Raw genomic sequence first — 27,723 nt, 5'->3', positions numbered from 1 at the left:
TTTTACTGTAATATTATCAGTGATATAACTATAGCCATAGCAGCTGCTGTGGGGCTCACTAGGCGGGTTGTTGAGGTAACAAATACAGAATATCAGTGTACTCGCAAAGGTAGCACAGATCCAGTACTGTATCTTCAACCGTGCAGACACTCTTCATTCTAGAAGAGTGTCTGCACATAGCCCAGTTGCCCCTCTCAGCCACCTTTCCCCCCTCATCCCCTAGGCAATTATAGCTACCCCAGCAATGTCACATTGTCCAAGATCTGGTGTTAATTTTTGTCAAAGCTTAGACAGGGAGGTGATGTAACTTAACCTGGAAGACTGGTGGAAACATAGTGGAGAAAAAGTACTGCAAGGGGGCATCTCTGGATTGAAGGTAGTTGTTGCAATATAAGCTTGTTCTTTATTTGTATACATGCTGGACACCAGATAAAAAAAGAAAAAAATGAGCTCTGTTTTAAAGTATAAAAAAAGATTATGAATAGCAGTCATAATTGTGTTTTAGCCCCTTTTGGTTTTCATTATGTCATTGTCTATAAAAGAGGAGAGCTTTGTCATTAGCATTAGAAATACTGAAGCTTCTATTGCTGACTTGTATGTATGTATTAGCTATCTTGTTGTAGGTATTAGCTTTCAGCCCGTCATCCTGATCCTGGATTCACTAACTGGTGAGTCACTGGCCTGGAGAAAGCATACAAGACAGAGACTTAAAATCTGTGCAGAACCTGATATGATGCTATGTTTGAAATCATTTAGTTGATAATGGCTCATAACTAATGGGTCTTATAGCTTAAGCATTTAAAGTGCAATTATGTCCTTTTGGTAGAATACATCCTTAGAATCACAGTTAGTGAAGAATAATATACAGCATTACACGCACTTATAGACTTTGGTGTTGATTTACTAAACCTGGAGAGTGAAAAATCTGGTGCAGCTCTGCATAGAAACCAATCAGTTTGCAGATTATTATTTTTTTCTCAAAGCTTAATTAAACAAGCTGAAGTTAGAGGCTGATTGGCTACATGGCTACAATGCACAACTGCACCAGATTTTGCACTGTTTTAGTTAAGCAACCCCTTTTGTAAATGTATTTCTTTCCAAATAAAATAACCTTCTAGACGAACAGCAGCTTAGTAAGATGTGTTTTTCCCTGTGTTAGAATTTTCTTGAATAAATACATTTTAATAAAAAAAATATATATACACACAGTGTACATATATTATATTAGAATGAAGAGACAATCAGCGCACACACATAAACAACAAATAATTGCAAGCTGAACACCTAAAAGGTGCAAATCACAACACCTCAAAAAATAGCAAGAAATATAAAAACGGTGCAGCGCAAAATAAGTCCATACAATATGCAATAAAATGTTGTGCAGAAAAAGAGAGATGAAGCCACCACGTGATGAAAAAGATCTTCAACTGATATATAATATTCAAGGTGACAAATCCTTCCACCGTCAGTATAAGGTACTCTTACCGAATCTTATGGACCACTGAATAATTGGATGGTCAGATATGCTTAATACCACACATAGGGTGATGAATGGATCCAACAGCACTAATCCACCAGTGAGGACAGGATATATACAGATAAATCCCTCCAACAGCATGAAACCACAAAATCTGGCGAACCACTGTGTATTCTGATGGTCAAATCAGCTTGTACTGCACATAGGGTGAGACTGATGAATGAATCCAGCAGCACCAATCCAACAATAGAGACGGGATATGTACAGGTAACTCACTCCAGCAGCAGAGAACCACCAGCATAAAAAGAAAACGCGATCTAAGTGTAGCCTTCATAGATCGTTTATTATATAAAAAGGATTCCCGGCTGATTAGCAGGAATAACGGTCAGAAAATAAGTATGCTAAACATGTAGCCAAAAGTTCAATAAAATGCCGGCATTGCGCTGCACCGTTTTTATATTTATTGCTATATATAATATATATATATATATATATATATATATATATATATATATATATATATATATATATAATGTTTCTTGTTTGACACCTTGGTAATGAGACACCTTTTTATAGGCCACCAGTTGAGACTGAACCAACTGATATGAATTTGCACTGGCAAGCGGCAGGATTGCTTTCTAACCACTGATAGATTTTAGATGGTGTCTTGGCTTTCCATGCCTTTTTGCACCTCTCTTTCCACATGTGTTTAATATTTTTTCCTTGTGTCATTCCATTTTATTACACATAACTTGATTTCTAAACTTATTTCTTTTGGTTTCTTTGTATGTATGGATTACATGGGTTGTTACTGACATATGGTGAAAATTTAATGTCAATAGCACCATTAGAAATATATTTACCTAGAAAAATGGTGACGTGTTCAATACTTATTTTATATATATAGTGCCTTACAAAAGTATTCATACCCCTTGACATTTTCCACATTTTGTCATGTTACAACCAAAAACCTAAATGTATTTAGTTGGAATTTTATGTGATAGACCAACACAAAGTGGCACATAATTGTGAAGTGGATGGACAATGATAAATGGTTTACCTAATTTTTTACAAATAAATATGTGAAAAGTGTGTTGTGCATTTGATTTGTATTCAGCCCCCTGACCACCTTTCACTGCAATTACAGCTGCAAGTCTTTTTGGGGATGTCTCTACCAGCTTTGCACATCTAGAGGGACATTTTTGCCCATTCTTCTTTGCAAAATAGCTCAAGCTCTGTCAGCTTGGATGGAGAGCATCTGTGAACAGCAATTTTCAACTCTTGCCACATATTCTCAATTGGATTTAGGTCTGGACTTTGACTGGGCCATTCTAACACATGAATATGATTTGATCTAAACCATTCCATTGTAGCTCTGGCTGCATGTTTAGGGTCGTTGTCCTGCTGGAAGGTGAACCTCCACCCAAGTCTCAAGTCTTTTGCAGACTCTAACAGGTTTTCTTCTAAGATTGCCCTCTATTTGGCTCCATCCATCTTCCCATCAACTCTGACCAGCTTCCCTGTTCCTGCTGAAGAAAAGCATCCACACAACATGATGATGCCACCACCATGTTTCACGGTGGGGATGGTGTGTTCAGGGTGATTTGCAGTGTTAGTTTTCCACCACACATAGCGTTTTGCTTTTAGGCCAACAATTTTGGTCTCATCTGACCAGAGCACCTTCTTCCACATGTTTGCTGTGTCCCCCACATGGCTTCTCGCAAACTGCAAATGGAACTTCTCAACAATGGTTTTCTTCTTGCCACTCTTTCATAAAGGCCAGATTTGTGGAGAGCACGACTAATAGTTGTCCTGTGGACAGATTCTCCCACCTGAGCTGTGGATCTCTGCAGCTCCTCCATGGTTACCATGGGCCTCTTGGCTGCTTCTTTGATTAATGCTCTCATTCCCCGGCCTGTCAGTTTAGGTGGACGGCCATGTCTTGGCAGGTTTGCAATTGTGCCATACTCTTTCCATTTTCGGATGATGGATTGAACAGTGCTCTGTGTGATATTGTTTTATAACCTAACCCTGCTTTAGTCTTCTCCACAACTTTATCCTAGACCTGTCTGGTGTGTTCCTTGGCCTTCATGATGCTGTTTGTATACTAAGATTCTCTATAAAAAACTCTGAGGGCTTCACAGAACAGCTGTATATATACTGAGATTAAATTACACACAGGTGGACTCTTTTTACTAATTAGGTGACTTCTGAAGGCAATTGGTTCCACTAGATTTTAGTTAGGGGTATCAGAGTAAAGGGGGCTGAATACAAATGCACGCCACACTTTTCAGATATTTATTTGTAAAAAATTTTGAAAACCATTTATCATTTTCCTTCCACTTCACAATTACATGCCACGTTATGTTGGTCTATCACATAAAATCCCAATAAAATATATTTAGGTATTTGGTTGTAACATGACAAAATGTGGAAAATTTCAAGGGATATAAATACTTTTTCAAGGCACTGTGTATATATAAATATATACATATATCCTGTATATATCTGGAGCCTCCGCAGAGATGTCTCTGGTTGCTTATGCTAGGCAGATAAGTCATCAGTCCGATAAACAGACATGCAACTTCCTTACATCATTCACCTCCCCCCTTCAGAACTTCTCTCTCACTAAGCAGTTCATAGGAAATGGGAGATTATAACATGTCCAGAACAGCAGCCAGCAGTCATTTGAAATAAAGGTTGCTGAATTCCTTTCAGCATGTGTAGCAGAGCTGGGGGTGGGGTGAGTTTCACTTTGAATAAGAACACAGCTGAGAACTTGTGAGATGATATGAATAAATCATTTTCACATTATGGAAATATACAGCTAAATTAAAAAAGAATGCTTTATTTACTAATTTGGCCCAGTTTTCCTTTTTTACTAATAAAAAAAAAAAAATCAGGAGATATCCATCACCATTTACCACCAAACGAATGCCCAATTTGTTCCAGAAAAAAACAAGGTATAATTCACCTGTGTACACTAAGTAGTTGTGATCAGTGGTGGTCCGTCCATTAGGGGCGCACGGGCGCCACCCCCCTATCCATGCGTCCGGCCCTCCAGGGCACTGAACACATAGATTCCAGTCGGGGTTTTTTTTTTTTTAAGCACGTGATTAGAGCCTGAAGCCTGTGTTCTTTTTTAGTTACTGGGCATGGAGGAGGAGGGAGGGACTGGGTTGTCATATAGGATCTGTTAACACGCCCACATGTGTGATCTCAATATCATGTGACCTGAAAAGCTCAGCTCAAACGAGGAAATGTTCTCTCCAGCAATAGAGACCAAACTGAGCATGTGTAGCAGTACTACCCTCACTATGTCTTACCTGACCTTGACAAGAGAGACCCTGCAGGAGGGGGAGGATCTGTGCATACAGGATCAAAGAGCCTTTTTACACAATACAGAGGATTAACCCCTAAGTTCCACAGTGAGTATAACAAGCATGCTATTCTGCATAAACAGACAGATTTTCCTGTTGTGGGTTTAGTAACACTTTAATAAAGCTTCCATTTAACCATGAGGTTCAAGTCATTTTTTAATACTCTTAATATTGTGTCCTATAAAAAGGGTAGCAAGTACCCACTGGTAAACAATGAAAGAGATATGGGGGTCAACAACAACTAGGAAGCCCAAACTGACTAGGGGGCAGCATGTGGGAAAAGGAACAGGTGGGGAATTTATTGAAAAAGCTGTCAGTATTTTCTAAATTGAAGTACCCTACCTTTCACACTGAAGCACCGCTAAAACAGAGCTAAAGCGCCAGACGCTTTTCGGGTGCTAGCGGGGCGTTTTTTTTTAAGGTCACGTGACAACATGACCTTCAAAAAGTCCAAGAAAAGAATTTTGTGGAGCTTTCAAAGGACTTTTAAGGAGCTTTGGAAGAGCTGCCCATTTATTTCAATGGGCAGGGGCCGGTTTTGGAGCGCTTTTTACAGTGCTCCAAACCCGCCTCAAAGATGCTGCTTGCAGGACTTTTTCTAACATCCCACAAGCGCACTGCCCAAGTGTGAAAGCATTCATGCAAATGAATGGGAGGCAGTTTTCAGGCGCTTTTTCAGGCGCTATTTCTAGCGCTAAAACGCCTAAAAACTGCCTCAGTGTGAAAGGGTTCTAAATCACAAGTTTAATTTGGCTGTGTAGCAGTCTGCTTAACCAAATTCTATGCTCCTGGCTATGTTCTAAATTTCTTCTATTTTCAGATCCCCAAAATACTTGACTGTAAACCTGGATCCTGGAATAAGAATTATGTAGCGGATGAAATCAGAAAAGGACACCATAGCTTGAGTTTGAAGCCAGAGAGACTCCAAACATTTTATATATTTGAGAATTTCAGTTTTGAATCTTTTTTACGGTGTTCTGGAACAGTCAATTGTTTTTTCCTATACATGCAATAAAGCACTATAGTTGATTTGTATTCCTAACAGAAATGTATTTACTGTCCCATCTGAAAACATCAAGTCACCTATAAGCCTTATTCTAGTTCTATAAGCCTTATTAATTATTGTAACAGAAAGCTGATTTTTTTTCCTCCCTAAACTTTTTGATGCATAGAAAAGGCATGCCCAACTATTTTGTTAGTAATTTTTTTTTTTTTAAGCAGGACAAAGAATTTTTCATGCAGTATACAGTTTTATTATATATTTTAGCCACAGGTGGTTCCTACAGTCTGGGTGGGCGTAATAGAGCAATTTTCTCTGTAAATTGAACATATTTGGTGTGCTCACAGTATGAAGTTCTAAAAGTACAGTAAATTGCACATATAATACGTTTACATTAAACCATGATAGATTCAGCTTGCTTTGATCTGTTTAATGAGTAAGGGGTTTTGTAGCAGGACCTTTATTTATTTTTAGATAAGGAAAGCCCACTTCCATCATCTTTCAATAGAGAACATGGATGTATCATATGCTACATACAGGCATACCCCACTTTTAAGTACACAATGAGGTTTATTTACTAAAGCTGGAAAGTGCTAAATCAGGCTCACTTCTGCATAGAAACCAATGAGCTTCTAAACCCAACTTGTTCAATTAAGCTTTGGTAATAAAACCTGGAAGCTCATTGGTTTCTATGCAGAAATGAGCCTGATTTTGCACTTTCCAGCTTTAGTAAATAAACCCCATTGTGTACTTAAAGGTGGGGTATGCCTATAGATATCACCCACTTCCAAGAACCAATTCCACCAGTTTACAGCTCTGTCTGTACTGTGCCTTCCATAGGTTGAACACTTACATCAGGAAGGTACAGGATAATTGTAAATATAAACTGGAATTCAGTGCAAAGAAATAAGTTATATTTAAAAGAAACCTGTAATGAAATAAGTTCATAGATAATAACTGATAACCTCTCCAATGTGGGTTGCTGGGCTTTCCTTCTGACTTAAAGAGTTCAGTAATTTAAGTCAATGACACGGAACAAGTATAAAAATCATAATTTCTGACTTTGCTTCTGACTTTACTGGCTCAATGCTTGTTCTGGGTCAGGGAAGCATAAATCATTGAAGCCAAGGAAGACCAGATAATTTGTGTTTTAGAAGGAGGTCAGCAGAGGTAGCCTATATGTATAAATTGAATAAACAGGTAATCCAGCTTCAAGTATGAGAATTCTTTAGTTTTTAATGCTCAATTATCCAGGTTGTGGCAGGTTGGTGTGCAAAATACTAATACTTTAACCCCTTTGGGCTATAGGAAACTGATACAGTGCCTTGAAAAAGTATTCATACCCCTTGAAATTTTCCATATTTTGTCATGTTACACACAAAGTGTCATGACCAACACAAAGTGGCACATAATTGTGAAGTAGAAGGAAAATCATAAATGGTTTTCAAATTTTTTTTACAAATAAATATGTTAATAACTGTGGCTTGCATTTAAATTAAGCCCCCCGAGTCAATATTTTGTAAAACCACCTTTCGCTGCAATTATAGCTGCAAGTCTTTTTGGGGATGTCTCTACCAGTTTTGCACATCTACAGAGTGAAATTTTTGCCTATTCTTCTTTGCAAAATAGCTCAAGCTCTGTCAGATTGGATGGAGACCATCTGTGAACAGCAATTTTCAACTCTTGCCATAGATTCTCAATTGGATTTAGGTCTGGACTTTGGCTGTGCCATTCTAACACATGAATATGCTTTGATCTAAACCATTCCATTGTAGCTCTGGCTGTATGTTTAGGATTGTTGTCCTGCTGGATGGTGAACTTCCTACCCTGTCTCAAGTCTTTTGCAGACTCTATTTAGCTCCATCCATCTTCCCATCAACTCTGACCAGCTTCCCTGTCCCTGCTGAAGAAACGCATCCCCACAACATGATGCTGCCACCACCATGTTTCACAGTGAGAATGGTGTGTTCAGGGTGATTTGCAGTGTTAGTTTTCTGCCACACACAGCGTTTTGCTTTTAGGCCAAAAAGTTAAATTTTGGTCTCATCTGACCAGAGCACCTTCTTCCACATGTTTGCTATGTTCCTCACATGGCTTCTCGCAAACTGCAAACTGGACTTCTTTTGGCTTTCTTTCAACAAAGACTTTCTTCTTGCCACTCTTCCATAAAGGCTAGATTTGTGGAGTGCACGACTAATAGTTGTCCTGTGGACAGATTTTCCCACCTGAGCTGTGAATCTCTGCAGCTCCTCCAGAGAAACCATGGGCCTCTTGGCTGCTTCTCTGATTAATGCTCTCCTTGCCTGGCCTGTCAGTTTAGGTGGACGGCCATGTCTTGGCAGGTTTGCAGTTGTGACATACTCTTTCCATTTTCAAATGATGGATTGAACAGTGCTCCGTGAGATGCTCAAAGCTTGAGATGTTTTTTTTATAACCTAACCCTGCTTTAAACTTCTCCACAACTTTATCCCTGACCTGTCTGGTGTGTTCCTTGGCCTTCATAGTGCTGTTTGTTCACTAAGGTTCTCTAACAAACCTATGAAGGCTTCACAGAACAACTGTCTTTATATTGAGATTAAATTACACACAGGTGGACACTATTTACTAATTAGGTGACTTCTAAAGGTAATTGGGTCCACTAGAATTTTGTTAGGGGTATCAGAGTAAAGGGGGCTGAATACAAACGCACGCCACACTTTTCAGATATTTATTTGTAAAAAATTTTGAAAACCATTTATCATTTCCCTTGCACTTCACAATTATGTGCCACTTTGTGTTGGTCTATCACATAAAATCAGAATAAAATACATTTAAGTTTTTGGTTGTAACATGACAAAATGTGGAAAATGTCAATGGGTATGAATATTTTTTCAAGACACTGTAAATGACTCCACTTGCTTGCATTTTCCAAAAACTAAACCTAAGCTCTCCCTCTAAAACAATTCTTATTTATCAGTGCACAAATCTTTTGTATAGTCTTTATAATAAACAGATACGTCTGCTACATTCTACATGCATTCCTCATATGTAGGGATGAGCCGAACACCCCCCTGTTCGGTTCGCACCAGCACATGCGAACAGGAAAAAAGTTCGCTCGAACACGCAAACACCGTTAAAGTCTATGGGACACGAACATGAATAATCAAAAGTGCTAATTTTAAAGGCTTATATGCAAGTTATTGTCATAAAAAGTGTTTGGGGACCTGGGTCCTGCCCCAGGGGACATGGATCAATGCAAAAAAAAGTTTTAAAAACGGCCGATTTTTCAGGAGCAGTGATTTTAATAATGCTTAAACTCAAACAATAAAAGTGTAATATCCCTTTAAATTTTGTACCTGGGGGGTGTCTATAGTATGCCTGTAAAGGGGCGCATGTTTCCCGTGTTTAGAACAGTCTGACAGCAAAATGACATTTCGAAGGAAAAATTCCATTTAAAACTACCCGCGGCTATTGCATTGCTGACAATAAACATAGAAGTTCATTGATAAAAATGGCATGGGAATTCAACACAGGGAAACCCCGAACCAAAATTAAAAAAAAAAAAATGACATGGGAGTCCCCCTAAATTCCATACCAGACCCTTCAGGTCTGGTGTGGATTTTAAGGGGAACCCCGTGCCAAAAAAAAAAAAAACGGCGTGGGGTCCCCCCAAAAATCCATACCAGACCCTTATCCGAGCACGCAACCTGGCAGGCCGCAGGAAAAGAGGGGGGGACGAGAGTGCGCCCCCCCCTCCTGAACCGTACCAGGCCACATGCCCTCAACATTGGGAGGGTGCTTTGGGGTAGCCCCCCAAAACACCTTGTCCCCATGTTGATGAGGACAAGGGCCTCATCCCCACAACCCTGGCCGGTGGTTGTGGGGGTCTGCGGGCGGGGGGCTTATCGGAATCTGGAAGCCCCCTTTAACAAGGGGACCCCCAGATCCCGGCCCCCCCCTGTGTGAAATGGTAAGGGGGTACTTACCCCTACCATTTCACTAAAAAACTGTCAAAAATGTTAAAAATGACAAGAGACAGTTTTTGACAATTCCTTTATTTAAATGCTTCTTCTTTCTTATATCTTCCTTCATCTTCTTCTTCTGGTTCTTCTGGCTCTTCTGGTTCTTCCTCCGACATTCTCGTCCAGCATCTCCTCCGCGGCATCTTCTATCTTCTTCTCCTCGGGCCGCTCCGCACCCATGGCATGGGGGGAGGCTCCCGCTCTTCTCTTCATCTTCTTCTTCATCCTCTTCTCTTCTTCCTTCTTCTCTTCTTCATTTTCTTCTCCGGGCCGCTTCGCATCCATGCTGGCATGGAGGGAGGCTCCCACTGTGTGACGGAGTCTCCTCGTCTGACGGTTCTTAAATAACGGGGGGCGGGGCCACCCGGTGACCCCGCCCCCTCTGACGCACGGTGACTTGACGGGACTTCCCTGTGACGTCACGGGGAATGCCACAGGGAAGTCCCGTCATGTCCCGTGCGTCAGAGGGGGCGGGGTCACTGGGTGGCCCCGCCCCCCGTTATTTAAGAACCGTCAGACGGGGAGATGCCGTCACACAGCAGGAGCCTCCCTCCATGCCAGCATGGATGCGGAGCGGCCCGGAGAAGAAAATGAAGAAGAGAAGAAGGAAGAAGAGAAGAGGATGAAGAAGAAGATGAAGAGAAGAGCGGGAGCCTCCCCCCATGCCATGGGTGCGGAGCGGCCCGTGGAGAAGAAGATAGAAGACGCCGCGGAGGAGATGCTGGACGAGAACGCCGGAGGAAGAAACAGAAGAGCCAGAAGAACCAGAAGAAGAAGATGAAGGAAGATAGAAGAAAGAAGAAGCATTTAAATAAAGGAATTGTCAAAAACTGTCTCTTGTCATTTTTAACATTTTTGACAGTTTTTTAGTGAAATGGTAGGGGTAAGTACCCCCTTACCATTTCACACAGGGGGGGGCGGGATCTGGGGGTTCCCTTGTTAAAGGGAGCTTCCAGATTCCGATAAGCCCCCCGCCCGCAGACCCCCACAACCACCGGCCAGGGTTGTGGGGATGAGGCCCTTGTCCTCATCAACATGGGGACAAGGTGTTTTGGGGGGCTACCCCAAAGCACCCTCCCAATGTTGAGGGCATGTGGCCTGGTACGGTTCAGGAGGGGGGGGCGCACTCTTGTTCCCCCTCTTTTCCTGCAGGCCTGCCAGGTTGCATGCTCGGATAAGGGTCTGGTATGGATTTTTGGGGGGACCCCACGCCGTTTTTTTTTAAATTTTGGCCGGGGTTCCCCTTAATATCCATACCAGACCTGAAGGGCCTGGTATGGAAATTAACCTCCCTGGCGGTATGATTATTTCTGATTTTAGGTGCTGAAAGCGGTACAATTATTTTGCACAGAAATTTGGCGTTTTATATTGTAGGCCTGTAATTCTTAGGAATAGTTCACTTAAATCTGTCCAAACAAGAGTCTAGTAGACATCCCGGGTATGATAAAGTTTGAAAAACGAAATAAAAAATTATAATATAATAAATAACTATAAATAATTATAACAAATAATAATATAATAATAATAAAAAATATATAATAATGTAATCAAATCAAAAACACTGAAATTTGCTCAGTTGCAGAATTTTAGCTTTCGTTACTTTTAGTGTTTGATGACGGATCTCCCCACAAATCACTATTGCTCAATTCTGCAAGTGATTCTAATTTATTATCGCTGTTTTCTAGCTGCTCTAAAACCACTTTTGATGTAAAGAGACAGTTTTGGTTGCTATGGACAATCTCCAGTTTCCTGGCAGAAAGAACAGTTTTATATATATAAAACTGCATGCAGGACACTGGGCAGACCACTAGGGACAAAGGGGATGTGTAATTATTTGATACAGTACTGTAATCTGTAAGATTACAGTATGCTGTATCTATACTGTGTGTTTCACTTTTGAATTTACCGCCGAACTCCGTCCCCGTGCGTCGCAAAGCTCGCAGGGAACGGAGCTCGGCACTGTGAATCGAGCGAGACACAGCGGCTCGCCGATCACAGCGGGGAGACATCGCAGGATCCAGGGGACAAGGTAAGTATGCTCTTCCTGGATCCTGCGATGCAAGCCCGAGTCTGGCTCGGGGATACCGCTTTTGGTATAAAAAATCCAACCCGAGCCAGACTCGGGAATACCGCCAGGGAGGTTAAGGGGGACTCCCACGTCATTTTTTTTTTTTAATTTTGGTTCGGGGTTTCCCTGTGGGGAATTCCCATGCCGTTTTTATCAATGAACTTCTATGTGTATTGTCGGCAATGCAATAGCCGTGGGTAGTTTTAAATGGAATTTTTCCTTCGAAATGTCATTTTGCTGTCAGACTGTTCTAAACACGGGAAACATGCGCCCCTTTACAGGCATACTATAGACACCCCCCAGGTATGAAATTTAAAGGGATATTACACTTTTATTGTTTGACTTTAAGCATTATTAAAATCACTGCTCCTGAAAAAACGGACGTTTTTAAAACTTTTTTTTGCATTGATCCATGTCCCCTGGGGCAGAACCCGGGTCCCCAAACACTTTTTATGACAATAACTTGCATATAAGCCTTTAAAATTAGCACTTTTGATTTCTCCCATAGACTTTTAAAGGGTGTTCTGCGGCATTTGAATTTGTCGCAAACAGTAACACCCCAAATTGTTCGCTGTTCGGCGAACTTGCGAACAGCCAATGTTCGAGTCGAACATGAGTTCGACTCGAACTCGAAGCTCATCCCTACTCATATGCTTAAGACCATATGAGTTTTGGTACACAAGCTTCAAATGCCTTTACAGCTCAGGGTCTGGAGCTACTGTTCATATCCTTATAATATTGGGTTAAGCTGACAGTTCCACTTAATTTTCTTTATTTATGTTGGTGAATCTGACATATGGAGTTTTATTACTAACCACAGATAAAAACATAACACTATAAACACAAACTACCTTTTGCAAACATAATAATCAAAGAGTCACTCCCATTAAACTAAAAACACATTTGCAAAACAAACTATTGGGAAAGAATTTCTCCAACTTATTCTGGGCCATTTTGTGGGCTGGAATGAACTATTCATCTCATTGTTTAGCTTACATAGTTACATAGTTACATAGTTACATAATAGGTGAGGTCAAAAAAAGACACAAGTCCATCAAGTCCAACCTATGTGTGTGATTTTATGGCAGTATTACATTGTATATCCCTGTATGTTGCAGTCGATCAGGTGCTTATCTAATAGTTTCTTGAAACTATCGATGCTCCCCGCTGAGACCACCGCCTGTGAAAGGGAATTCCACATCCTTGCCGCTCTCACAGTAAAGAACCCTCTACGTAGTTTAAGGTAGCTTGTAAGCTTGTTTCTGGCAAGTCCTTCTACCATATTGGCTTGTATTACCCCACAGGCTGCACCCAAGCCTTGTGTTTTTTTAGGTCCCTGACTAGCGTGTGACCTTGTGTATGAAATTGAGAATGCAACATCTGTGTACCTGCTGAGTATCTCCTTCTGTAAATGGTAACTTTGTGGATACATGAAACATGATCTCCTTTTCTCTGAATACAGTGTATATGGATTCGGTCCCTGTCTGCCCATGTGCCACATCCAAACCTCCTCGAAACCTGGAAAAGAAGGTTACGTGTTATAAAAAAATCATGATTTAATCATAACTAATCTATATATTGGTTTCACTAGGTACTTCAGATGTCACACATACGTTAAAGCTTTTATAGACCCAATCACTTAAAGCCTAACTCCACATTTAATTTCTTTTTAAATAGTTTATTTGAGCCAAAATAGACTTCTGCACTCACATGAGCAGCTCTTGCCGGGCACTCTGTATTCATGACTCCACTTTCTTGCATTCTCCAAAAACTAAACCTAAGCTCTCCCTCTAAAACAATTCCTTTTTATCAGTGCACAAATTTTCATATAGTCTATATAATAAACAGATACTTAATGCTGTGATCCTGCAGTGGGATGGGGATTTATTTTCTTGCTCTCGATACAGCACTGCTCAGCCATTAATCGAAAGCTTTGTATTCTATGAATCAATACAAAGCTTCCTCTGATTTGCTGAGGCAGGAGGATGATGTCTCGATCTCTGCCTTAGCCAATCAACAGAAGCTTTGTATTCATTCATAGCAGTGCTCAGCCCGATTTGAATTAATTCTGGGAGTGCAAAGGGAAATTCCCATCCCACTGCCAGAACACAGTTCTGTATGTAGCTGTTAATACAGCATGCACAGCAAGCACATCTGTTAGCGCAGTAAACAGTTCATTTGGGCCAGCTTTTTTAACCATTTCAGCCCCGGAAGGATTTACCCACTTCCTGACCAGGCCATTTTTTGCAATATGGCACTGCGTCGTTTTAACACACAATTGTGTGGGCATGCGACGTTGTACCCAAACAAAATTGATGTCCTTTTTTTCCCACAAATAGAGCTTTCTTTTGGTGGTATTAGATCACCTCTGCGGTTTTTATTTTTTGTGCTATAACCAAAAAAAAACAGACAATTAAAAAAAAAAAAAAACTATATTTTTTATTTTCTGCTATAAAATACATCCAATATTTTTTTATTTTAAATCAAACTTCTTCATCAATTTAGGCCAATATGTATTCTGCTACATATTTTTGGTAAAAAAAACCCTAATAAGCGTATATTGATTGGTTTGCGCAAAAGTTATAGCTTCTACAAAATAGAGGATAGATTAAGAGCCAGTTCACACCACATGCAGTCCAGTGCATTTCTGTTCTGCATCAAAAACGCATGGAAAGTAGGTTATATAGTTTTCAATGGCATAGTTCACACCAGTACAGTCAGTTCCAGGGCTTTTCAGTTCCAGAAAAAAAAAGTAGAACATGCTGCATTTTTACTGCACTGGACTGTACTGGAACGCAGTAAAGCACATCAAAAACGCACTGGAACACACTGGAACGCATCAAAAACGCACTGGGCCCTATTATAGTGAAACAAAACAAGAAAAAAGAAGAAATGCACCAAAAACGCACTGGAATGCATCACAAACACGCGTGCAGAAACGCATCTGGAACGGATCAGGAGTGCGTTGTTGTGGTGTGAACCAGCCCTTATAGCATTTTTGTAAAATTTTTTTACTACTAATGGCGGTGATCTGCGATTTTTAATGGGACTGCGACATTGCGGCGGACAGATTGGACACCTAACTGACATTGTTGACACTTTTTTGGGGGAATCAGTTACATTATTACAGTGATCAGTGCTAAAAATATGCACTGGCATTGTACTAATGGCACTGGCAGGAAAGGGGTTAACATCATGGGTGGTTAAATGTGTTCCCTCAGCTGGTCGGCAAGTGGTTAAAGGTTTATTAAATGTGCTGCTAGCCTAGATGATTATGCCACTTTCTTTATTTCAACCAGGGGTTGCCGAAAAGAAAATGACTAGATTCTCCCATCAACGCAGTCAGTGTTGATGGAGGAATCCCTCCCTCTGTACTATTGTATTCTGACAGTGGGAGATTTCCCTGCCATCAGAATATAATGATCACTACTGGAGGCTACAGCTGCTGCCAGTGATCATATGTAAAAAAAAAAACAATAGACAGGCTGGCTGTATTGAAGACAATCGATAGATCGCCTTTAGTACAACCAGCCTGCCCCAGATGAATTGAAATGTCACCAGTTCCTACTCAACAATTCGAATTTTGATCTATCTATGGCTGGTTTTAGGCTTGCTATAAGCTTTAACACATTAATGTTTTCCTCAGAAATGGTGACTAGATATTTAGATTTATTCAGTAGCTTAGTGCAATGAGCAAAGGTAACAGACTAAGGTCCCTTTCACACGGACGCCTCAGCTTGGTGGACTCCACTCGCTCAGCGGGTGATCACTCCGCTGATCCCTGCTGAGCAGGCGAATGACAGGTCTGTCTCCGCTCACTGTGCAGAGCGGAGATGGACTCAGTCCCACTTTCACCTATTGGGTGAAAACGGACCGCATGTCCTTTTTCAGCTGATCATATCTGATCCATTTCACCAGACGGATAAAAAATAGGACAACCATCCGTCTGGATTTGGAGGACAGGATCGAAGCAGATGTCAATGGACATGTCACTGCTGACATCCGCCACTCCATAGGGGTGAATAGAGGGTCCTATCAGGTCCGCCTGAAAGCTGACAGGCAGACATGATCGAACAGCCCATGTGAAAGGGGCCAAAGGGGTTGATTTACTAAAACTGGAGAGTGCAAAATCTGGTGCAGCCGTGTATGGTAGCCAATCAGCTTCTAACTTCAGCTCAATTAAGCTTTGACAAAAAAAAACTGGAAGCTGATTGATTTGCAGAGCTGTACCAAATTTTGCTCCCGTTTTGGTAAATCCACCTCAAAGTATAGTAACCTACTGCAAAGAATATCCCTTTTATTTTTCTTTAACCACAGTTCACAGCCATATCAGTGAAATTTGCATTCGGGTTGGTTGGTGTTACTGCACAATAGCAAGCTTGGGATTCATATCACATCTGTTAATGCTACTAAGACTGTTTCAGGGGCCAAACTTTAGCAGTTTGTGGTGGTTTAAATATAATACACAATATATTATATCAATAAATGAAACAAACAAGGGAAGAGCTTAGAACATGACAATAGCTGGTAATGTCAAAGTTTCTGATTGCTGCATACACTGCAACTTTCCCTTCATCAAAAGGAGAAAAAGAGCACAGAGAATGGGCAATCAAATCTATCTAGAGAAAATCCTTGAGAAAAAAACATAATCAGCAAAACTTTTCAACGTACAAAATATTGATTTCCAACCCATTTAATCTCACTTTTCACAAACAAAACAAAGCTATCATCTTGATGCCAAAAAGGCATTACAAAATCTGTACTATTGATTTAAATTTCCAGAGTGATTCTTCCCACACTATCACTTATGTTAGTCACTGAACACATTCTCAAAACTTACCCTTTGAAGTCCTGTAGTAATACAGTATCTCCCAATAAAGCCAAGAACTCTGTAAAAGCTGCACTTTCCTCATTATTGCCAAATAATTCTTCTTCTAACGTCTGCAAATTAGGAAAATGGTGATAGCATCAGTTAACAAATCTAGTGCACACAACTGTTAAGAAATCCAGGTTCGATCTAAAGTGTAAATCCCCCATTCCAAATCAAGGAAATATATAACCATAGTACGACATAAGGTCATTGATTTGCCTTCTTCTGTCTTCACCCATATGATCTATAAATTGGGGATATGTGCTGAATGTTTATATATGACCATGCATGAATCCAGTGTTTTTCAACCTTTTTTTAGTCAAAGCACCCCTTAAAATTCCAATCTCGAGGCACCCCATTCTAGAAATGCAAAAAGCTAATATAATGATTTTACATATCACAGCAGCCTCCACACTTGTAGGACACCCAACATCACAGCTGATTTATTCTAACAAAGCAAATACACTGTTGCAAAAACAAAAATAAAAAACGTAATTTAGCTCAACCATCCCTACTGTGAGAAAAGGTTATAAGAGCAAATACACCGTTGCACACTGGTAATGAATAGTATTCTAGTGCTTCTCTTCTCCCTTAGTTCCTCTCCCTTTCTCAGATAATGTGACCCCAGTGCTGATGGAGATTTGCAAATGGAGATTGCCCCAGGGATAATATAGGCATGGGAGGTGAAACCAAACCATACAAGGAGTATAGAAAAGTACAACATTTATTGAAAAAACATATAGAAAAACATTGAGATATACAAAATTGTGTACATTTTTGTATAGCTCAATGTTTTTCTATATGTTTTTTCCAATACATTTTGTACTTTTCTATACTCCTTGTATGGTCTGGTTTCACCTCCCATGCCCATATTATCCCCAGGGCAATCTCCATTTGCAAATCTTTATATATGGGATGTGGCATGGGTCCTCCAGACCTTATTCTCATTAGAGGTTTCTCCTAAATAATTTTTTCCAGTGCTGATGTAGCGGGGCAGGGGAGGGGTAAAGCTCCCAATGTCATCCTTATCTACTGATAACATCATTGGGTGTTATGATGCCACTGTCTGGCCCGCATGGTGCCCAAGGTTGTAATGCTGCATAATAAAAAAAACTGTTGCTTTATGTAAAAAAAAAAGGCAGGCTTGATTCACCCACTGGTTTGTTGACAATTTTTGGGCAGTTTGGGGCAATTTTTAAGCATTTTGCCAAGGCACCCCTGAAGAACCCAGAAGGTACCCAAGGTGCCATGGCACTTTAGTTGAAAAGGACTGGATAATTGGATGATCTGGCCTTACCATCTATCTGACTTTACCTCAAATGGTCATTGGGTAAGTAGTATATGTAGATCAATTTTTCTCTATGTGTTGCTTAATTGCTGAATGCAAGTACTGATTTCCCAGAATTTATTTACATTTTTTCTGTTTGCTATATGTTCACAACACAGTTTGCAAGGCAGTAAAAGGCAGGAAACCATACAATTATAATAACAGAATCATTGCACACCAATGAACAAACCGAGTAGTTTATAGATATACATTTTCCTAATTTCCCTGAAATTGCATTCTAACTAAATTTGACTGGCTGAAATCTACTTTGTTCCTTCTTCCTATGATTTTAACTTTACAGCACTTCAGAGTGGCAGTCCACTCAAGTCTGATTTTATATAAACAGTATATATATATATATATATATATATATATATATATATATATATATATATTGGATCACCTAATAAATTCTTCCCTTTTTTTAGGCACCCTTATGGAAGAGATCTCTACACTTGAATCGTCAAATCCCCAAAGAGGAAGCACAGGAATACCCTGTTGTGGCAAGAGTGAGAATCCAAGAGGGTTGACTCAGAGCCAAGAATTATGCCAGGGAAATCTTACCACTGACCTCCTAGAAAAATATAAAAACTCACTGGCTCTCACCAGATTGAAATATTGGGCAGTACAATGACTATGTTCAAAGTAAACCAATTAGAAAGCATGAATTAACTGACTGCGGTAAGCTTAATATAAACATAATGGCCTTGGTGCACAGGCTAGTCATGGAGGAGGTACATGTTGCACCCAGGCTGTGGCAGCTCCTCACATTAAAAAGAGTTTTGCACTCGGCTAAGAAAACACAGGTGTATAGTGCATATGTATCCACTCATATATAGTGAAAAGAGGAATTAATTTAAATTGAAATTAGTACAATATAATTGCATAGTAATATCAGAATTTGGATGCAGATCCCTTCTGTTACTGCTGGCCCTGTGTACTGCATTATTCCAACACCATAACGTTTTGCAGCTATACAGCCCTGGCACCACAGCGAGGTTCAAAATATGGCATGATAATTAAGATGCCTGCCAGAAATTTCTGTGACAAATTAGTGGATTTGTTCCTCTCTGCCTTTCGTGTTCTGATTCCTTTCCCTAATTACAGCATTTCTATTATACACATGGCTTCATAGGCTAATGTTTTGACAAACTAAATAATCTGACTGTAACTCAGAGAACATTGGAAACCTCTAAATTCAAAATATTTGTGTGACAATAGAAACTGCACTGATCATTTAGTATAGCCTGAAAATCTTTTGTGAATTTTTAGGATAATAACAATACTAATAATAATCAAATTATCAAAATAATAATAATATAGAAGATTTGTTCAACAAAGTAATTTGTGGATGCATGGAGATTGGAGATGTCCCCACCTTATAATAGCCTTTTTATGAAAATCCCAATGCTACTTGGAGGTCTGAAGGTTAATTTACTAAAGTAGTGGAGAAATGTTTTCACCAAGCAAATTAAATTTGCTTGAAGAGAAGCGGTGTTCACTTCATCCATTCATGTGAACAAAAACAATTCCTGTTTTTCTTTTTTCCTTGAACAATTAGGTGTTCAGAGTACACACAGCTAACATTAGGCAAAGTGTTGCCTCTACCAGAAGGTCCGCCTCCATACAGAGACAAAGGGGCTGGTTTGCTAAAAGCATATTGACTGTTCACTTTGCAAGAAAAGTTGCACTGTGCAAGGGAATTTTGCAAGGAAATTTTGCCCAGAGCTTAGTGAATGAGGCGAAGCTCAGCTGACATCCCTCATCCAATCACATACAAGCAAAAATTATGTTTTTTTTTCCTTGCATGTGACTGGGCATTATTTGCAAAGTGAAATTTCACCACATTCACTAAGCTCTGGTGAAAATTCCCATGCAACTTCCCTTGCAAACTGAACAGCCTATTTGCATTCAGTAGATCAACCCCGTGGTGTGCAACAAGGCATAGTACTTTGTTTGTGTATAACTAATAGGAAAGACAATACTGGTGACTAGTCCTTTTCCCTTTGCTTGCTTTTTCTTTTTTTTTTTTTTGCACAGTTTTTACAGTTCAAGTTCTTGCTAACCTTACTACTCACTAAAGGAAAAATATTGTTTTCTAACCTATATTTACTGTTGGTGAGCTATAAATGTTCTGTACTCGGTATATAATTTCACAAAGACTTCAACACTAATACAGCACTTTGCAGCAGGTGGTTGGGGCTATTCTCAACAGAGCACAGACTGATGCAGCTGGGGCTCAGATAAACTTAAAAATGTTTGTCAACATGAACCACAATAACACATTCACATCTGAGCGTTTCAAAGTTGTGCATTTTTATCGCAATTTTCCCACGATTTTTACCAAGTATTTGTACAGGTCACCAATGTAAAAAGCAGAAAAATGCCTGTAATCTGCCCCAAAGAAGCTCATGTTCTTTTTTTTAGCTTAAGGCATTTTTCAGGCATTTTGCTTCAGGTGACAAAGCGCTCAGATATGAACAGGTGCCTTTGAAACGAATGGGAATTTGCTTGTTGGGTGATTTTCAGGCGTTTTTTCTCAGGCGTTTTACGAGCGTTTTAAGAGCTGATAACGCTCAGGTGTGAATGCAGACTTACAAAATAAGGTAAACAATATTACTGCCATTACTTGCAGGTGGAAGAGTTGTTCCCTATGGTAAACTTTAGAAAATGGATTTTCATAATGTTTAAAACAATAACAGTATCATATTAGCCGATGTCTTGAACAGGATAATAACATTTTAAAGGGGATATATAACGTTAAACTTAAAAAAAAAATTTCAATTATTTGTTTTTTTTATTAACACTTGCTGTGCATTATCTTTCGTTATTTACAATGGTCAAGACTATAAGAACAAAAAATATAAAACAATTGTTTAAACTTTAACAGCTTAAATAAAACTGACCCAACACCATTACAGTTTCCGTTTAAACTAACTTAGTGCAAGGAGTAAAGATGACTTGCAACATGCCACAACTCAGCAACACGCCGCCTCAAAATGGAAGTCAGAACAATACAAGCTGATTACTGATCTACAGTTTTTTTTTACAACCTTTTACACATTGTACTTTGCTGCATCAAAAATGCTGAAAGCTTTTTTTATGTATTAGTAAAATGTACAACGCAGCCATGCGTTTAAATTTTGGTCAACATTTTATAGTTACAGCATTTCAAATAATATCTAAGTAGGTTACATAAAGAGTATCCAAATCCAAAAAACACAATTTAATATATATCAGGTTACCAATCCTTGGATGTGTGGCTGCACTTTTCTGTTATTTTAACCCGGTGATTCTGCCGGTAACAGTTTCCTTAGTAGATTTTTTAAAGCTCAGGCTGTTTTTTGCTCAATCATTTCATTAGACAGGGCAGCCAGGAACTTTCCAAACCATTCTGGACAATTTTGAAAAGGTTCTAACAACAAAATCAAATGCAATGTAGATTGTAAACTTGGTAACACTGTACTTACTTGTCTAAGTTTTTGATATATAACACCAAACTTGAAAGTATTGTTGATTTCATGTTCATCATATGCAACAATCAAATGGGATGCCTGAAAACATAAATGAAGACGCATAAAGTAGAGAAAATACATTCCATTTCCGTATTTCTGATCATATCTAGTATTTTAATCATAAATTAGAGATACATTTTGAGCATTTTATTTGTAAATTCATACTAATCACAAACAGTGATTCAGTTCTGCCCTTTAACAATAGAAACAGCCAGTGCTGATACAGAATTAATATTTTATTTGACCCTTTTCATTTAATACAGAAAACTTCATTAAACCAAAAGGGAAATTGTAAAATTGTTATGTAAGCAGCACATCAGGATCATCAGAATAATTACCAGAATCTCAAAAATAGACACGATCTTGTGAAAATGTAAAATATATGTGTTTTCATATGTATTTTGTTACCTTTGGATAAAGAACTGGATTGAATTTAAGCCCAGTAGCATCGTCACATAAGGCCTGAAAAAAAGAACATTACAATAATTATTCTTACCAACAATGGGTCACCTTTGACAAATGACTAAAACAAATTATTAAAAAGTATTGCTATGATAAAGGGGAGGAGAGATTATCACTGCTCTCCTTGTCACTATATCCTCCTATGGACCTATTACTCTAGTTATAACCATGGTATGGATGCAGCTTCTTCAGAAATTCCATCAAACTTTACTTGCTTTTACTTGTTAGTATTCTAAATTCTTTGTGTATTGTCCATCCATTTGGCCGGTGTGATGGTTCAGTTGCACATTTTTAGTTTATTTACTTTTTTTAAAAACTATTATTTTCATTGTGTGTGAATAAAGAATAGATTTTCAACAAATGTAGTGAGGGTTGATCTACACTGAAGAAATGGCTGCACTCCAAGTTCCATCAAAATTCTTATTTAATAAACGAACATCCCAAGTGTTACAAACAGTTCAAATGGTAGATGCGTTTCACATACCAACAGTTGCGCTTTTTCATTACCATGATGTAGAGACTGTTCAATTAGCTAAGTGAATGTTCACTAAGATTATTAAAAAAGGAGAAATCTTCATTTACTTCTATCAACCTATCAAGTCCAAGTAAATACCCTGTCCTTTTAACTACTACCAAACATGATTATGAATTCAAAATCAACATAACTTAATCTTATTTACTAATATGAGTTATATGAAGTGAACAGCCTCTACCTAGTAAATCAGCTACTTTCTTAAACCTTGTAAATTATAAGTTCTACTGTTTTTCTTTATAGGTATAATATACCATGTTGCTAAATCATTAGGTGCCATAAAATATTCAGTATGATATTAAGTACTATTTAATCTTTACTAACCTGGAAACTGTACTATTTACCTGTATAATAATATAATAAACCTGTATAATAATAATAATAATATATGCACTGGGGCCCTGCAACCCAATTTAGACACACATTGTAAAGCACAACCAGCCACTAAAGGCCCACCATAAATAAAATGGTTCTTAGTACTTATCTAATTTATGGTCATCCAAAGATCACCACTTGTTGCATTTAGCTAATATAAAACAGTGAATAATACTACAACACTCCTATCCTACACAGTGTGACAAAATAAATTAATTAAAATATAAACAATGTTATTAAAAGTGTGAAAAATATATAAAATTGATACTAAAGTTCAAAAGTCCTCACAGAGAAACACATATCAGCACTTATTAAAAAAAGGACTTCAAATCAAAAGTTTATAAACAAGATGATAAAGTCCATAATCCAAACTGCATGATGATAAAGTGATCTTATAAACACTTAGGCTGGGTTCAGACCTCAGACGGATGCGGCTCGCAGCAGGGGTCCGGTGTGTCCCTGTCCCAACCGGAAGTGAGCAGCCGACCGAGGCTCAGCATGTACCTGTCACCGGCAAAGGGGCTATGGTGAGATGCAGCGGTGATGCTGCCAGAAAGTATGCGTGAGCGGAGTTAAGAGGACTGAACCCCCCACTTCATGGAAGATTAGCTGGTCAACCAAATGTGAGTCTTGCCCCCCTGCTGGGGATTTAAATCACCAATCCAGTGCATTCCACCCCAGCGCTATATGCGCCTATTCAGGCTATCTGGCCATCAGAGGGGACAGTGACCATTCAGCACGCTATGGGTGGACATACACAGCTGTGTTTTGCCCTCTTCCCCAGGATAACCATTTACAGATACACTGTTATCACCCACATCTTGTGTCTCACTAGTCACCTTGCTTGATGCTGACTGACATATGCTCCAGCACATATAGCTTCATGACCTAGTAGTGTTATCAATATTGCTGAATTAAGAACCGGTGAAGATTACAGAGATTAAGACACTCTGCCCCATGAATCTGCTGCTTCACAGACATTATTTAGCACAGTTCTATTTGGTTCACTTTTGTACTTTGCACTCTGTAATTTAGGGTCAATAGCGGGCCTGGATGTCCCAACCGGAGACACATAGCACTTTGTGTATGAGTCCCCAGAGGTTTCCCAGGACAACCAATGGTTTAGAGATTGTGTAATATACATACTGTGTATTATGGATGACTGAGCATGGCTGTGACCCCAGGAGTGCGTTTTTAATAGACAACGTTGTCTTTTTTAGTACTTGATGTAACCCATTGTAAACGATCTGTGTTTTGAAATTTTGTATATTATATTTCAATAAAGCTTATTCGCAGCACGTTCCTATGCAATTCAAATGCAGTTTCTAGTGTGAATCGGCCCTTAAAAAACAGATGCGGATCCCCATTGCCATCATCTTGAATTTGGGAGCCAACTATGACATTTATATGATTTAAAAGCAGCTCCCCACTGCACATGCACGAGATCCTGTTCTGCAGGAAGACTGGTACTGCATACTTCTGGGATGTGTGAGGATCCTAGTTGGCTGTGGGCAGAGGAGGTGCAACTTGAGCCTAGGTGAGGATTCGGGAAGGGGAAGAAGGTACCTGTCAAAAAAAGCTATCAGATAAAAAAATAAAAAAAAAAAGACTGCATTTTAATTAGAGGCTGGGAGGAGGAAAACAATATGGGGAACTTGCATTTTAAGCTGAAGTTCCACTAAAAAGTGTGCATCCAGTCCAAAATGTTTTTCTTAATTTAGGAGTAGGGAAGGGTTAGAAATCCTGCATTTTTACTTCAATCTAGTTAGAGAGATTTTCTCTCACTTCCTGCCCTGTTCACAATATTTTACACAAAAAGTGAGGGTAATGCCCCATACACATTAACAGAAATTCTGCCAGCAAAAGTCGGATGTGAGCTTTTGGTCAGAAATTCCGACCGTGTGTATGCTCCATCGGACTTTTGCTGGCAGAATTCCAGCCAGCAAAAGATTGAGAGCAGGTTCTCTATTTTTCGGTTGGAAAAAGTTCCTATCCGAAAATGTGTTCGTCTGTATGCAATTCGGACACGCAAAAAATCACGCATGCTCGGAAACAATTTGACGCATGCTCGGAAGCATTGAACTTCATTTTCGTGGCTCGTCGTAGTGTTATACGTCACCACGTTCTTGACGGTCGAAGGTTCAGAGAACTTTTGTGTGACCGTGTGTATGCAAGGCAAGCTTGAGCGCAATTCCGTCAGAAAAACCATCCAAGTTTTTTCTGACGGAAATCCCGATCATGTGCACGCGGCATAACTCTCCAACAGCAACAATGGGCAGAAATAAAAATGCTTCTACGGGGAAGGCTAGAACCTCTGTCAGATTTGCATTTCTATCTGTGTCACTGTTGCAGATTTTCCTTCACTTCTTGTTATGTGAACCATTGTTAGCAGAAAAGGATGTGCAGGAGAAATCTTTTTAATAGAGCCCCAGTGGCAGTAAAAATCCCCCCTTTCCCCCATTCTACCAAAAACCAGGAAAAAAGCTTTGGCTTGGCATAGACTTTAAACAATACACATGTATCCTTTACCGTAAGGAGCTAAACAACAATCATGGCAGACTATAAAGACCGTAAGAAAATCTGAACCTACCTTTGCTATCTGAGGGATGCTGGGAAGTTTATTAAATCCAGCCAATGGAATTCGTTCATGTAGAGTTTTTGCTTTTGACCTTGAAATAAAGTCAATGAATAAACATAAATATAGGTCTAAATCAAGAACAAATGTATTACATTATCATAAAGACTAAAAATGGGACATCACTTTTCACGTGAAGAAAGCCTATTTAGAATAAACCTCACTATTTTATGAGCTCTCAGAGCATTTGGACAATTGATGTTGATAAAGTGCCTGATGATGAAGAAAATATTCTACAAACTTATTTCAGAGATTAGATGAAGACACAGATAAAGCAGTATTTGCTGGCCAAGATAGCTGAAAAAAAGTTCAGAAATAGAACAATGTTTGTTTTCATCATGCGGGGATTATTGGAAATGACAGCAGTAGAGCATTCACAGGCTTCGTTAATGCTTCAGACATACACTCCTGCAGAGCCCAGCTGTGCTGAAATATTACTAAATACTTCGGCGACTGACAGGTTTATTTTAAAAACTTGTTTGATTATAATGTAGGATTTATGCTTCTAACATATGCGCTGAAATTCTACTGCTAGTTTCAAAACAATTACATGATTTGACAAGCAAAGGTGCTAAAACTATTAAAGCAATCATAATAAAGACTGTTTAAAATGGAATTAAATTAACATATTTTTATATGTATGTTGCTGAAATCTGCACACTGTAGGGACTGTAGGGATTCATTTAGAATGATTGTAAAATTATTTTATTTCCAATAAAAACATGTCATACTTATCTGCTTTATGCAGGAACACCCCCCCCCCCAGCTGGTGTTCCTGCCCCCCCCCCCCTTCCGAGTGCCCCCATAGGAAGCTGCTTTTTATGGGGGCACTTGTGTGGGTTTGAGCCAGGCTTTATGTATCCATTGACCCTACCCCCGCTCCCTCCTCATGGAATTTGATTGACAGTAGCAAGAGCCAATGGCTCCCACTGCTACCTCTATTCCAATGAGAAAAAAGGGAGAGGAGATTGGCACTGCTCTCTGACACAGCGCTAGATTGAGATATGGCTCAGGTATGTTTTTAGCAGGGGCTGAACACAGAAGGGTTTTTTACCTGAATGCAGAGAATGCATTCAGATAAAAAAACCTTCTGTCTTTATAACCACTTAAGAACCTGGTTCACATGGACATACCTATGGTAAAGGCCTGTTCAAGGGAAGTGTTCGGTGTGTCCCCATGCAGGCAGTCCTGATCATTTCAGCTGGGATGTAGCGGCTGCATAGACACAGCTGATTTTCCCAATTTGACAGCCATGTAGGTGTACAGCCCCGAACGCACACTGTCTGCTATGAGGCCGCATGTTCACAGAGCTGTCAAACTGGGAGCAGCAGCCTGTGCTGCTGCTGCATTCTTACTTAAATGAATGAGACTACCTGCTATTGCAGGCAAACACAGCCCCTGCAGGGGCATACACTTAAAGCATTTGTTACCCCAACCTTTCATATTCCTGATATGTGTCTGCTGTACAATTTACTTGTATGAGAAAGTATTCTGTTCTCTTTGTATTGCTTCCTTTGTGTGAAATCCCTGGTGTTCCTGCTAGTCCCCTTGCTTTCCTATTACAAACTGACCATGCTAAGCAGGAGAGCACACCATGGTCAGCTCTCTAGCAGTGCTGGGAACTCAGTATGCTCTCCTCCAATGATCAGACTTGTCTTGACATGCCCCCGCTGCACAGCCATTCACTGGGAAGCTTAGTGTGGTGCTGCTTCTCCTCCCCCCAGCTGATATGCAGCTGAGAACAGAGGGAATGTGATCACATAAAAAAAAAGGGATAACAATGTATTTATAATTTTTTTTAAATCTATACAAAAATGTTTTGCATTTCATTTCTATTTTAAATTGAAAGGGTTGTTTTATAAGGTGATAGTTTACAATAATGTTCGTGTGAACGAGGCTTAAAGGACAACCAAAATAACACGTCCCCTTATTATATGTCTTGTATATTAATATTTATTATTACCTATACATGTTTTATTTTTACCCATTGCAGTATGTTTTATGCAAAAAGTTTTGAGTGTACAGTACATGATACACGTTATTGGCTAATTTAAGTTATTATCAATGCAAGTTTTCAGAAC

The 27,723-nt window shown here is 39.4% G+C and overlaps 1 protein-coding gene across 21 annotated transcripts in view; it reads right to left on the bottom strand.

Annotated features, from left to right (window-relative positions):
• The window catches only part of RAP1GAP2 (RAP1 GTPase activating protein 2), a 1,157,030-nt gene that overhangs the window by 100,798 nt on the left and 1,028,509 nt on the right, over positions 1-27,723 (bottom strand). For all 21 annotated transcript variants that reach the window (XM_073616723.1, XM_073616725.1, XM_073616724.1 and 18 more), the window contains 5 exons: positions 25,598-25,676; positions 22,047-22,100; positions 21,594-21,677; positions 16,767-16,867; positions 13,315-13,444 (listed from right to left, as the gene is read on the bottom strand). In XM_073616723.1, the coding sequence (XP_073472824.1) occupies positions 13,315-13,444; positions 16,767-16,867; positions 21,594-21,677; positions 22,047-22,100; positions 25,598-25,676 (448 nt within the window). The remainder of the gene's footprint in view (positions 1-13,314; positions 13,445-16,766; positions 16,868-21,593; positions 21,678-22,046; positions 22,101-25,597; positions 25,677-27,723) is intronic.

Source organism: Aquarana catesbeiana, linkage group LG02 (assembly GCF_042186555.1).
Source record: "Aquarana catesbeiana isolate 2022-GZ linkage group LG02, ASM4218655v1, whole genome shotgun sequence".
Lineage (NCBI taxonomy): Eukaryota > Metazoa > Chordata > Amphibia > Anura > Ranidae > Aquarana > Aquarana catesbeiana.
The sequence above is the reverse complement of the archived record's forward strand: the minus strand, read 5'-3'. Positions and strand labels throughout refer to the sequence as shown.